This window comes from Pithys albifrons, chromosome 21 (assembly GCF_047495875.1).
Source record: "Pithys albifrons albifrons isolate INPA30051 chromosome 21, PitAlb_v1, whole genome shotgun sequence".
NCBI lineage: Eukaryota > Metazoa > Chordata > Aves > Passeriformes > Thamnophilidae > Pithys > Pithys albifrons.
This window is the reverse complement of record NC_092478.1, coordinates 338,524-352,491: the sequence shown is the minus strand read 5'-3', so window position 1 is coordinate 352,491 and position 13,968 is coordinate 338,524. Positions and strand designations below refer to the sequence as shown.

Here is a 13,968-nt window from a genome sequence, read left to right as displayed (position 1 = left end):
GTGTCACATGGAGTGTGCACTGGAGGGGCTGTTCTAAGGCCACCTGTGCTGCTCCATCCCTCCAGGTCACTTGGCAAGCTGGTACCTGTAAAAACTAGTTTTATACCCAAGTGCCTGACATTCAGGGAGCAGGTTTGCTTGTGTGCTAGTAGAGAGATCTGGTGTTATACTGTGCTTTTTACACACTTTCTGAGCAGCACGTGCCCTGTCTGTGGACTCACTGAATTCATTCTTGTCCCTGCAGGCTGAGACTGAAGGAGGCCCCTCCGTACGCAGCCATGGCCCCCACACTTGCCACCGCCCACCGCCGGCGCTGGTGGATGGCCTTCACAGCCATCATCGAGAACCTGCTCTTCTCTGCCGTCCTGCTGGGCTGGGGGTCCCTCCTCATCATGCTGAAAGCAGAAGGGTTTTATTCCTACCTGTGCTACGGGCTGGGTAAGGATGCTCTGGACACTTGTCTGGATGAGTTGGTACTGAGCTTTCTTGGTGTGACTTGCTGTTTTAGGGTGGTGTGGAACTGGCTGAGCAGCGTGTCAGTGCTGGAATAGAAGAAAGGCAGGTGTAGTCTTTCCAAAACCAGTGGCATTCTTGTGATGGTGCCGTGTGCCTGTAGTTGCTGTTGCTCTGAAGAGTCCTTGGAAAAAGATTTAACAATTAAGTAAAGCTTTACTGGGTGGCCTTTTCCACTTGACTGTGAGTTCTTGCTCTGTGGGGCAAGGCTGGATGGGTTTTGGAGGACGATGATTTGTGGGCTGGGTGCCCTGAGTGTGCCAGAGAAACTGTGCAGGCATTTTGTCCTTGGTGGTAGGGAAGAAAGGAGCCTGGGTGGCAGTAAGATTAGGGAAGTCCAGTGCTGCTGTTAAGAAGAATTTGCAGAAGTAAATGCTGCTGATATTTTGTTCCTCTTTGAGTACCCACGATATGCTCAAACCAGACTCTCCTTGTGGCAGACACAGCCTGGAAGGGAAGAGGCAATCTTGAGGTGTGGGAAGGACAACCCTGGGAAAAACAGCCTGGAGGTGGATATATATCCCCAGCCTGGGCATGGAGAGAATTGTGGGCCAGGGAATTCCACAGTGTGGTAAGGGTGGACAGTGGGTTTTAAAGGAGCCTGAGGGTAAAGATGTGGTGTGGATTTGGAAAGTTCCTGTACTGACTGAAGCGCACGTGCTCAGAGAAGGGAAGAGCAGAGCACAGAGTGGCAGGAGGTGTTTGGGTGCTGTCCAGAGATATGTGATGGTGGATTAGACTGGATCAGTCCATGTGGGGCTAGTGAGCATGGGGCTGGAGGAGGAAGCAGTAGGGGAAGAAAAAGAGTTGAAAATAAGTGCATGGACCTGCAGTGGGTAGTGGCTGAGAATAGTGGTGAAAACCTGAAGTGTGGGAAAATAAAGTCCAAGCAAAAGGTGACTGTGAATGGTTGTGGTGATTGGGTTTTGCTCATTCATCAGCTGTTTGTTATCTCTCCTGCTTTCTGTGCCTGAGGGCAGCTGCCTCAGTCCTGCAGAGTCTGGGCTGGCCCCCTGGTAAACACGTGTTTGAGTCTTCTACCAGCTGTAGCTTGACTTCTTGATCTCCTTCCTGTGCTCAGCTCATAGTGGGATGTGTCCCAGTGTGTCCATGTCACTTGGGTTTCTGGTGGCATTCCAGACTCTGTGAGGAGAGTCCTCAGCAGCTGGAGATTGTGTAGGACTTGTGTTCAAGGCTGTTCTCTCCAAATCATGGAGCCTTTGTCATAGGTCTGTGTAAGAGATCACATTAAACCTATGAGTTGGAGACTTTCTGCCACTGAGATAAAGCACACGAGAGCTGATAAGCAAATGCTGACTGTGAGAGCAGGCATTTGCCTGTCTGCTTCCTGAGGTGTGCTCTGCTGACAAGAGCTTAACTTGGGGCCCACCTCCTGCTCTTTGCTTGCTTTCAGTTCATGGGCCTTTGTCCCAAAGCAGTGAGATTCACCTTGGCTTCTCATTCCTGTTTTCTAATCTGTGGCTTTTCTGGCTCTCCCCATGGCAGTGCCCCTGCCACATCACTGGGAAGATGCAGATGTCTGGACTGCTGTGAAATTGCTGCCCCGGGGGCAATTGCTTCCTGCCAGTGACCAGTATTCAACTGTTCTCACTGTCTTCAAATGTCTGACCCTCACTGCTGAACTCAGTGATGGGTTGTGATGTACACTGGGACATTCCTCCATACTTACTTTCCTTTCTCTGTTTTTGTGCTCGTTGTAACAGTTTGGTAGGGTCCTGGCTCCAAGTCAGGGGAGAGCAGGCTCTCAGTGACCAGCCCCAAACTGAGTTTTACCTTGCTGGGATTAGGATGGGCCCGTGGTTGCCTTTTCAGCACAACCCATTGAATCCTGCAGCCAGAGTGGGTGCTTGGCTGGAAGGCTGGTGCAAACAAATTATAACCAGTAGCCTTTGGGCACTTGTTCCTAATGCTGCTGTCTGTATGTAAGTATTGCAAAAAAACCTTTTCCTAATAAGCTAAAGGTTCTTGGCGGGGCTTTTGGCTTGTCAGCAAAAGCTCTTGCACTTTGTGATGCTTTCCAGTGAAAGGTATAACTAGACCTTGTCCTTTCTGCAAGCCCTTCTCTGAAGGTAACAGCAGAATGCCCAGAAAGTGACTGAAGTTCATGAAGGACTCTGTCTTCATGTTGAATCACTTGCTTTCCTTGCGTGCCCTTAGCTCGTGGTGTTGGACTTTACTCAGCCACTGTACAAATGTGGGGTCCAATGGACTCTTTAACTCAGTTACATGAGGGTGGAGATGGATGCCTAGAAAAAAATCCTAAATACCAAGTATTTTAAAGCATTTGTGCAACAGGGCTTAAGTGGGGGATTGTACTTGTTTGGCCACATCCTGAGAGGTATGTTTGAAATTCGCTGACAAAGAGTCTGGTAGTAGCACTTTGTTCCCATTTTAATTTTACTACACTACTACTTGGCCTTTAACCAACTGAAGCAGCATCTTTTATTCGGTGCAAGTGCTGACTCCACAGTCTTTATCAGGATTTGGCTTTATCAGCTCTTGGGGAATTTGATCAGTTCAGGGTCTTGTGATGTTTCTGGGGTTGGGAAGCTCAAGGCTTGGGTCTGAAACATGCCTTAAAAACAGTCCTGAATTTGATAGTCTGCTCACAAAGAGCAGAGATAAGGGGCACAGAAGGCTTTCCTCTAAGCCAGGGCTGCAGAATACCAAAGGGATGATAAGCTAATTCACTTATGGCAAGTTAACGAGCCTTGAGCCTTAACATGGGTTAGGGGGCAGGTGCTACCTTGTAGCTCTTTCCTCTTACTTATTTGGGTTCTGTCATGGGGAACTTGCAGTCTGAAGGTCCCTTCCAAACTGAAAAGATACGACAGTGGTTTGTGGAAAGGCTGCAGAAGTGACCCTGTAAACAGGAAAAGGAAAAACGTGGTAGATGTTCCATTTGTACAGGAAATGCACAGTGTTGATCAGCAGTTGTTGGGGTAGTGAAAAGCTGCATGGGAAGGTGCTGCAAAAGGAAACCACTGGAGAAAGCTGGAGAAGGAAGGAGTTAGACTGGAGATTGTGCCTTGGTTCTGTGAGGTTTTCAGCTGGGTGCCCAGACAGGGGGTCCTGGAAGTGCAAGTGGAGGGACAGGGGAAGCCAAATAGGTTGCACTTGCTGTAGAAAGGAAGAACAGCTCTTTACAGTTCCCAGAAGTATGACAACATCCTGCAAAGAGAGAACATGTTCTTACGTGGGCAGAGTGCAGATCAGTTGTTTGCACATCTTTCACTGTCATTTTTTTTAAAGAAACAATACTCCCAACTCTGACCCTGATTTCTTTCTCTCCTTTTATTCTCTATTTTTTATATAAAAAAGAGGAGGAAGGTGAGGGTGTGAAGGCTTTGTTCCACAGAGCTATTGCCAGGATGGCTGAGGATGTCTTGCCTACTTGTCTCAGCCTCGTCCATGAAATGATGAAAGGAAACCTTCTCTGCCATCTGAGGTGGCAGTCACTCCTGAAACAGCCAGACTTGTTCCTCTGGTAATGTGGTGTGTGTGCCTGAGGTTTGAAGAGGTCAGTAAAGAGCAGTTAATGATTGACCCTCTCATGGAACATACAGCACTTAATTTGGGAGAAGGGATGACTTTAAATGTTCCAGCCTGAACAAATCCCAGTGATGATCTTGACATAAATGATTACTGAGGCAGCCTTGTTCTCACCTAAACTGTCACTCTTTAAATAGTAACTTGAACTACTAATTGAGCAGTAGAAATCCTGCTGCTTGTACAGGGAGTGCTGTAAAAAATAGGCAGCATGTTCTTGTAATTGCTGGTAAAGACTTGTAGCTGCTTCTGGCTTGTCAGTGCGGCCGTGGGGAGTGTGCACAGCCTGTGCTGTGCTTACCTGGGTGTCTGTCCTGCGTGTCAGACTTGGCAGGAGGGCTTGGGGAGGGCACCACTGTCAGCACAGAGCCAGCCCTTCCCCACAGCACTGTTGCAGGTGGAGCCAGGCACGTAGGAGACTTTCCTGGGAGCGTGGCATGCACTGATCTGGAACAGGATCTGAGCTGTGATTGAGGGAAGCTGCTGTTTGCTGTAACCAGGTGCATTAGGTAGGTGGGTAGCTAGGCAGGTTCTCTGCCCATTAAACTCCTCCTGCATGTCCTGTGCTGCCAGTCATTCTCCTGTGCTGATGACATGCTGGCACCTGACTCTGTGCTCCTGGAAGAGACAGCTCTTGGCTGGACCTTGTGCATGCTGCAAACACCTGCAGCCCCTCCAAATTGTTCTATTTATGGAGGTGGCTCAAAGGATCAGGCGATGTCAGGATGCCAAGGGCTGCTCCAATCATTTCCATTATGCCTCACTGGATCTTCTCTTGTTGCTCAGAGGCTGCTTCTATTTTCACAAACAATTTGTATTTCCACATAGCACTGTTGCCTGGCCCCTCCTTGGAGCTGGCACTGAGCAGCTGTAAACAAGGTGGTTGATACAAGCAGGGACTTAAGTTTGGTGCCCTATTCCCAGCATTGCTGGCTGCAGCAAGTCTTCAGAGAGGGCAGTTTTCTTGCTGTTTCTGAGCTGTGTTCTCTTCACCTCCTGGTGTTGGTGCCCATTGTGTGTGTCACTGGAGGGTCTGCAGGCATGTGTGGGAGCTTCTGGGGACATGTCTCTGTTGTACACATCAATACATTTACAGGAGTTCATATACTCCAGCTTTAAATGCTGAATATTTCTGTGTTGAGATCTCTGTGAGAAGGATTACAGACACTTCAGCATGTGCAGCCAGAAGTCAGTAAGGTCACTGCTGTGTTCATGGCCCTCCACCCTTCTTCCACTACACAGCTGAGCTATCTCTGTACAGTGCTGACACGGAGAAACTGCTACTACTTTCTCAATTCCTCCCTTCCCCTTGTTTTCCCAAGTTTAACCTCTCACCCACATCTGTTTCCTATGAATGTATCTTTGTGCAGAGCCCAGAAAGCCTTGATGCTGTGGCTGGAGCTGTGTGCCTGTGCTGGCCTCATGGCGATGCTGTGTGAAGTCAGTGTTTAAGATCCTGGGCCACACCACGAGGAGATTGTGAGGGAAAGATGGATGCAAAAGATTGAGATGCAGTGTGAGAACTGCAGAGAGCCTCCCAAGTTGTCCAGGACTGGTTTCTAAGGATGTGACTGGGGAGCCTCAGGCTGGAGTGCTGCCTGCCCTGCGGAAGGGTTGCTGCTGGTGGGACATACGGTGCCGTGGGGTTATTTGTTGCTTCCTCTGCCTCTCTGTGACTCTCAGGGCAAGAGAAGGAACAGATGAAATTATCCATCAGGAGCACATGGCAATGGGAAGGAACAGTCATTACTACCCGCTGGCAGTTTGAGACTCTCTTGGCAAAGATGTTGGTGGGAACAGTGTAAATGGAGAGAAATGCCTGTCCCTTCCCTGGAGTGCTGGGAGGGAACAGAGCAAGGTTTGCAGGCAGCTCAAAAGCCTCAGATATCAGCTGAATTCCTGCTGATACCTGATGGCTGGAAGGTGGAGCAAGATTTGTTTGCAGTGGACACAAAGCTGGGAGGGTGTTTTTGGGCAGCTGGGAGAGCCAAGGTGAAACCAGGAACTGTGGTGGTGCTGAGGCTTGAGTAGAAGGGAGTGAGTTGTGAGATGGGCTGTGTGATCTCCAGAGATGGAGGGGAGGGCAAGAGCAGCCAAGGGAATCTCCTCCATGACCAACACCAAGCAATGAATGTGAAATCACTTGTATGTGAGGGATTCCTGCTAATTAACTAACTAACCAGGGCTTGCTGGGAATCCCTAGTCTCATTTCTTGGTGACGGTTTTGTAGGTGACTTCTTTCTCTGTTCCTCCTTTAATACTGAACTTTGTCAGATGAGTTATTAAATATGAAGGAGAGTGTTTTATATCACTGGCTTGCAGCAGCAAGAGAGCAAGTGCTTTGTCATACCACAGGTTACTTGTAAGTCAGGTAAGTGTCAGGAGGAGGAGAGGTGGAGTGCACTGGAGCTGTGGGTTAATGAAAGTCCGAAGGCATCTCCTGAGGAGTTGCAAGCAACCTTGGGATAGGCATGTAACAGAAGAGTTGACATGAGGCAGTAAATGGGAACTTCTTTCGTTTTTTTTTTTAAACTGTCCTGTTTCTGCCTTGGTTACACAGTGTGGGCTCTGTTCAGTGTGGGAGTTTGTGTGCAGAGTTCCTCATGTAAGGGCAAGAACAGAAAGCTGGAAATATAATTGATCAGTATGACCTAAACCCACTTTGAAAGAATAGAAAATGACAATTATAGGGCAAGACTCAAAGATGTGCTCAATCCTTTAACAAAAAGAGAAGGCAGGTGAGCTGCCAGCCCTCCTGGAAACAGGGTAGTTAAATCCAAGAAGGATTTTTCAGAGCCAGGGCAGCCAAAGTGGGGTGGCAGCTGCAAAGCTGTTCTTCATCCCAATGCCTGCAGTGAAGGTAGGAAGCTTTTCATTTGAACAGGCTGTTGCTCAGTGCCAGACCTTGTCAGCCTGGTGTCTGGAACCCAAATAAGTGATTTGGCTGTAGGTGTGGCTAGTTTTGTTAGGAGATGAGAACACGAGAACTGTAAATTAGGAAGAACTTATTTTTGTATTAGCTCCTTCAGGTTCTGCTGGGTTTAGTCCGCTGTAATTGCCAGGCCCTTGCTGTATAGTTGTTTTAATAAATTAATGAATCTCCATAATTAGGTTTTAACCCTGCTGCTGCCTGGGATTCCTGTCCCTTGGGTGCCTGCACATCCTTTTCCTGCTCAAAGCAGATCTCATCAGGTTTCCCTTGTCCTTCTGCTGTTCTCCTTCTCCCTTTCTCACTGATTATAATAAAAAAATGGAATGTGCAGGGTGTATGCCCAGTGTGTTGTGGCACCCTGAGTGCAGGGCTTTTCTCTTCCTTCCTTCCTGCAACACTGCAAACCTCATCCTAATGCACATTCCTCTTGTCATCCCATGCAGAGAGCAACAGCAGCAGCCCTGAACACGAGAACAGCACAACGTCCGAGCACAAATGGCCTTCCTGCAATGCCCAGGATGAAATGCTGAACTTGGCCTTCACCGTCGGGTCCTTCCTGCTCAGTGCCATCACGCTGCCCCTGGGAATCGTCATGGACAAATACGGCCCCCGCAAGCTGCGCCTGCTTGGCAGGTGGGTGTCCTGGGCTCCCTGGGTGGGCTGGGGGCGCAGTGCCCGCACGGGCTGGGGCAGATGGGTGCTCTCTGGGTGCTGTGCCTGTTTCAGGGTCCCTGCAGCTTCAGGAGGTGTATGAGGGATGGGAGCTGCTGGAGCTGGTGGCCGTGCACAGGGCAGCAGAGCAGCTCTGGGATGTTTTCAGCCAGCATAGTGAATTGCTCCATAAGGGAAGGGCCTGGAACTCTGTGTCCACACTTCAGCTCTCCAGTGTTGTTCTGTGATCCCTGTCCAGATGGAGCCTGGAGGGAGAGTCATTTGTGAGTCACGGAGGGAGCTTTCTCCTGGAGCTAGGAGCTATGTTCTGAGAGGCACAAACCCAAGATGTTGCATCATTGTTTGCAGGCTGGGGAGTTAACTTGGGGATAAACATGTTCTGTTGCCTTTTCTAGGGCCCTTCTATGTTGTATGTTGCTTTGTGCCTCAAGTAACAGGGTTCATTATGGGGGTTAACAGCGGGTCTGCAGACCCCCTAATGTCTGAAGTAATTGATGAAGGGCAGTTCAGAGTGTATTCTTGAATGAAAGCAGTTTGGAGTGCACCCTTAAGGAGGAAGGAACCACCTGCAAAATGCAGGGGACCTTTTGGCCTATAGAATGTGTCCATCTGTGCTTGAGGAAGATGACTGACCAATTATGCCATGACACGCTGTGGAAGAAAGTAGATAAAAGTAAAGTTGTAACTAAAAATAGAGTCCTTTGTCTTCGGTGCAAGCCTTCTGATCAGACTGCTGCCTGAGTCTGTCTCTGCCTCCTCTGACCACCACGAATCAACCTCACCCTGAGAGTCCTGAGCTGCTTCCATTGTGACATGTAGGGAGGAGTGACTTGCTGGGCTCAGGGGATGCCAGCACTGTTTTAATTGTCACAGTTTTACTGCAGTGAACTTGGTCAGAAACCAAACTGGCTTGTAGGCAGAGTGGGGAAAAACAAGGTAAGTCTCTGACTCAAACCCTACTAGAGAGGAGCTGTGAGTGGTGTGACCACAGCTGGGGCTCAGGACAAAGGCTGCTGCTGTCTTTGGTCACCATGGGGTGAGGGCTGGCAAAGCTCTGTGCTGGAAAACTGGTGGGGAATTTAAGTCTAGCCAGAGCTGTGTCAGTACTGGGAGCAAAGGTTCCTGTCTCAGCCCTCGTGCAAGGCTTGTCTGTAATACTGGGGTATTTCCCTGGATTTTTCTTTCCAAACTGCCAGCTTCTCTCCCTCTGCACTGCGCGTGCACTGAGGAGATGGAGGCAGGTGTAATTTACTGTGTTTAAGGCTGTCTGTGAGGAGCTCACGGGTTTGGTTCCCTTTCAGTGCCTGCTTTGCTGTGTCCTGTCTGCTGATCGCCTACGGTGCCAGTAACCCGGACTGTAAGTCAGTGTTTCTCTGCTGAGCTGGGAGGACTCTGGGGCCATGGCTTGGGGTTTTTGGGGAAGCAGACAAGTGTGCTCAGACTGTCACACGTCCAGTGCTGTACTGGAGTATTGCTGAGGACACAAGCCAAGCCTCTGCCAACCTGAGGGAGCCAAGTGACACTGGGGATGGCTGATATTTCACTATAGTAAGTAGAGAACATAGCAAGGGCCAAATGTCTGACATACCCAGATCCCTCAGCTTTGTGATTGGGCAGGGCCAGGCTCTGTAAAAGAGCAATTCCAAATAAGTTCATGGCTTTTTCAGGTTTGGGAAATAGGTAATAACACACAATGTGTAAGTTATTTTCTCGCCAGGGATAGATGGAACTTGCTCCTCAAGACCAGACAGTGACATGACACTTTGAATGCAGCTCTTTCAAGTAAATCTTCCTTTTTAAGACTGATCACTGAGTCTGTTCCTTAGAGAAAAGAAAGCCTTGCATTCTGGGGAAAGATGGTCCCATCCTGAACTCTGTTTTGGAGGAGAGCACTGTCCCTCCTGGTCTGTGTAGCTGGGGACGGGGGTGCTGGAACGGGGTGACGTGTCCTGAGGGTGTTCATCTGCTGACATTTTTGCATGTCAGGGCCAAAGCCCTCAGGGCTCTTGTCTCCTTTCCCTCTCCACCCCAGTGAAAGCTAAGGGCAGGTTTTTTATTGTTGCAGCTCTGTCTGTGCTGATATTCATTGCACTGGCTCTGAATGGCTTTGGTGGGATGTGCATGACCTTCACATCACTCACGGTAAGTGAAGAGTTATTACCTGACTGTTTTGTCCCTTACTGTGGCTGTGAGGCTGAGCTGGCAGGAAAGAACAAAGTGAATCTTCTGCCTGTGGCTTGAATAGCACGTGTTTGTGTTTGGTACAAAGGGTCAGTCACCCTTGAGCCTGAAGACTAGGTTGTTGTTCTAAGGCTTGTTTTCCCCAGTTCTGTTTTTTCACCTGCCCCTTGTATCCCAGGTGAAGGTTGGGGGGAAAAGGAAGTGTTTTTGTCTAGGACTCACACTGTCAAATGCCTGTACATGCAGTGCTTAGCTACTTGGCACAGGCTGGACATGAGTTTGCACTGGATTTAGCATTGACATTCTGCAGGAAGAATCATCAGGGCACAAACTCTCTGCAGCTGGTTATGACCAGCTTTCTGTGAGCACAGTTTGCATCTCTCCCCAGGAAAATGGTTGTTGAGCACAAAAGCTTTTGCTTTCAGAAGGGTGAGAGTCCCTTACAGATTTCTTTAGAAATGCTGTGTTGTTGAATGTGTCCAGCTCCATCTGCACAGCTTGCTTGGATATGTTTAGAATAATGGATTGTATGGAAATCTTTGGTCAACAACTATCAGCTGGACCCCTACATTTTGGGGGTTCCCTTTTGCCTGGAGGGAGAAGCAGTATCATTCTCCAAATAACTGCTTCATTTTCTGCCTTATTACCCTGACTGTTGTCAGCATGGCTGAAATAGGGCTGGGTGGATGGTTGCCCAGAAAACGAGTCTGGGAAGCACTGAGGTTTTTTGAGCTGTGGTTGAAAACTTGCAGTTTTGGACTGCTCTACCTTTGAACTTGCTGTTGAAGTAAAACTTCCTGTTAAAGTTACTTCTAATTTAATAGGGCTTAGTCACTGGCTGAACAAGACTTAGACACTGCCTGAACTCCTGAGACCTAAATTTGGCAGAGGCTGGGTTTACAGAGCACTCTGTGTACTGTGATTTTGCTGCTGCTGTTGCTTTCATATATTCAAAGCTTTCAAAACTCTGTGCAGATGTTGCTCTCTCCTTTGCATATTCTTCACTGGAAGCCTTGCCTGTGCTCCCAAGATGCTGTGGGGCAAATGTCATCCTGCCATGCCTCCAATGAAAGCAAGGAAGAGAGGGGAGGGTTCCCATCCTGCTGCTGCCAGCGTTGGTTATTTTCTCTCTGGGTGATTATTAAGGGGTCATAGATTATTTTAGAACCACTGGTGATGATAGGAGTGAGGGCAAGGATAGGGAGGAATTTTTTAGATGTTCTGTACTGTGGCTTTTACCACCAGAAGTGAGCTAAGCCACTTATTAGCACCCTCATTAGTGAGCCCATTCTGCAGTGCTGAGGAACTGCAGGAACAAGGTCAGGTCTTCCCAGAAGAGATCCAAGCTTTGAGTTCTGAGGCAAGTAGTGATGCTGTGAGATGACACAGGGAGGCCTCAGGTGGAGCCCATCCCCTCCAGTCATCAGTGGGTTCTATACAGAGCTGAGGTGGCTTCAGGCATGACTTCTCAAACGTGGAATCAGATGTAGCTGCTTGTGCCTCCCTGCACAGCTGCACAGAACCATTTAGGTACCTGAGCCATGTGAATGTGGTTAAAAATAATGTAAAGTGGGAGGGAAGCACTTCTTCACCTGCATCACGGCGTAGCTGTGCTGGTGACTGTTAGAAGCAGCTGTATTTTGGTTGTTGGCAGTTTGTTGTGTGGTTCTGCCTGCAAGCTGGGGAGCTTCACCACCTTCTGTGGTGACAGGGTGGTATCTTGTGGATTTCTTTCAGCTGTGGCCCACAGAGGCAGGAAGTGTGACAAGGGGGAATGGCCTGAAGCTGAGTCAGGAGGTTTAGGCTGGATATCAGGAAAAGGTTTTTCACCCAGAGGATGGTTGAGCACTGGAACAGGCTTCCCAGGGCAGTGGTCACAGCACCAAAGCTGCCGGAGTTCAAGGAGTGTTGGAATAACACTCTGAGGCACATGGTGAGATTGGTGGGGAGCCCTGTGCAGGGCCAGAAGTTGAACTTGATAATCCTGATATGTCCCTTGCAACTCAGCGTGTTCTGTGATTGTGTAGGGATGACAGGTCCGTGGTTGTGCACAGTGTGCTCTGTGTTGTGCTCAGGAGGGGCTGGGGTAAGCGCCAAAGGGCAGGCTCAGAGACCTTTGTGAGGACGTTCGTGCCAGGGCGGTGAGCTCTGAGCAGCTCCCGGTGCCAGGGGAGCTCGTTCTGGCTGCCGAGCACACACGTGCAGGACAAGTCACAGCAAGGTGACTTCCTTCTCCTGCCAGCTGCAAGTGACCTGGAGTGCTCCAGGAAACGGGTCAGAGCCACTGGTGCATGAGCCAGTCTTGTGCCATCCTGGGTGGGTTCTGGTCACTGCTGCGTGGCAGTGTCTGTAAGGGAGCCCCTGCAGCATGTGCAGTTGGGATGCTCACCCAGGGGGCTTCACCAGGTGTTGGAACCTCCTGGGACACCTGCACGCGTGGGCATGGTGTGATCTGATGGCAGAGCAGGTTACTGGGACCCTCAGTGCCTCTGCAAGGGATAAACGGGATCTCTGAGCATTAGAGCCTGGGACAGTCCTCCACAAAGCTTTGCCTCTTGAGTGTGAAGACCTAACAAGTCTCCAGGGTGTCATGAAAGCACATGGCAAGCCGTGGAGCCAAAACAAGATGCCAGTTCTGGGTGCCTTGTCTGTGGCTTGGGGAGGAGGGGCAGCAAACAAATGGTGCTGTTCCTAGTTCTGAGAACAAGGTCAGACTGTGCCTGTTGTTAACATGCAGAGGGGAGACTTCTGCCTCGTGACTTGGTCTTAGCCAATGTAAGTGAAGATTGGAAATGGAAACCGATCTGTGTTGGTGGCTCTGACAGCAACACAGGAATCTGGTGCTGGTTCTGCTCCGAAGCTGTTTCATGCAAAGAAATAAACATGTGTGATAAATTACCACAAAGAGCCTTTTATAGATTGTTCTCTGTCCTGTTTTCTTTTCAAAGATTTACAGCTGGTTTGCTTTTATTTTCTGCTACAAACAGCCCCCTTTAATCAGAGCTGGGGGGAACATCTCTGTATGGGGAATCTGCTTGGAAATATTAGGAAAACTTAGGACTCTGTGAGCTTTTGTTTGTTGAAGGATGGGAACAAGAATTTCCATATGCTTTGAGCAAAGCAGGCAGTTTGAAGCTTTCCTGGAGAACACATTTTTAGTGTCTGTGTGACTTCCAAATACACCCCCAACAGGGAAAACAAAGTTTAATTGAACAAAAATGTTGTTCTCCAGTAGTCTAGTTCTCAATCCCTTGACTTCTTCCACTGTTCTTTCAAACAGTCTTTGCAAGAGGAAGGAAACTGGGTTGGTAGTACTACTACAGTATCTTCTGTGTATGGATTGTCTCCAGGAAAAAGCTCAAAAATTTATAAAAGGTGATCTTAATCTCACTACAGGGCAGAAGAGAAAGTAATTTGCAAGAGGAAATTGTCAGTTTAGGATTACACACCTGCAATAAAGGATTCCAGTGAAAGACAGTTGCATATGGCAACATTCAGTTAGTGTCTTTCTGACAGGACATGAAGTTAATAGTACATTGAGTATTATTGACCTTTAAACAGGAGGCTCAAGAGTTCCTGTTGTCACAGGTGTTGCAGAGTTGGAGCTGTCATACCAGAATGGGCAGAACTTGGTGGAGGAGTAACTTCTGGCCTGTAGGGATAAGACAGAATGATGATCAGATCTTTTTGGTGGCAGAAAAACAAAGAACCCACTTGCTCTGTGGCTTGTGTTTTTTGTTGGGTTTTTTTCCTCCCTATGGTTAATTTTTTTCCAATTCTTGCTACTACAAAGAAAGCATGAAAAATGACTTGGTAAATATTGTGTGTTATTGTAGTAGCTGTTCTTTAGATGAGACCTGCACAGGCACTGCCAGTGCTGGCACTTGCCATCTGAGAGGTTTTCTGTCTGGGTATGGGCTGCTTTTCCCCTTCACCTCCCCTCTGCCTCTCCAGATACATTTCTTTTCCTTTCAAGTGCTCAGTGTTTGCAGTCTGTGCTTTGACAGGGTTGGATAAGGCCTTAAATCTCTCCTGTCTGTTATTTCTTTTTTTATGTAGCTGCTTGCTCGGTGCCAAATTGGATTTTAGGAAATCTTTAG

General features: G+C 48.6%; 1 protein-coding gene across 7 annotated transcripts in view; it reads left to right on the top strand.

The window, feature by feature from the left end:
* The window catches only part of SLC43A2 (solute carrier family 43 member 2), a 32,998-nt gene that overhangs the window by 1,668 nt on the left and 17,362 nt on the right, over positions 1–13,968 (top strand). For all 7 annotated transcript variants that reach the window (XM_071575299.1, XM_071575302.1, XM_071575303.1 and 4 more), the window contains exons 2-5: positions 245–438; positions 7,459–7,648; positions 8,989–9,044; positions 9,753–9,829. In XM_071575299.1, the coding sequence (XP_071431400.1) occupies positions 279–438; positions 7,459–7,648; positions 8,989–9,044; positions 9,753–9,829 (483 nt within the window). In that variant the 5' untranslated portion in view covers positions 245–278. The remainder of the gene's footprint in view (positions 1–244; positions 439–7,458; positions 7,649–8,988; positions 9,045–9,752; positions 9,830–13,968) is intronic.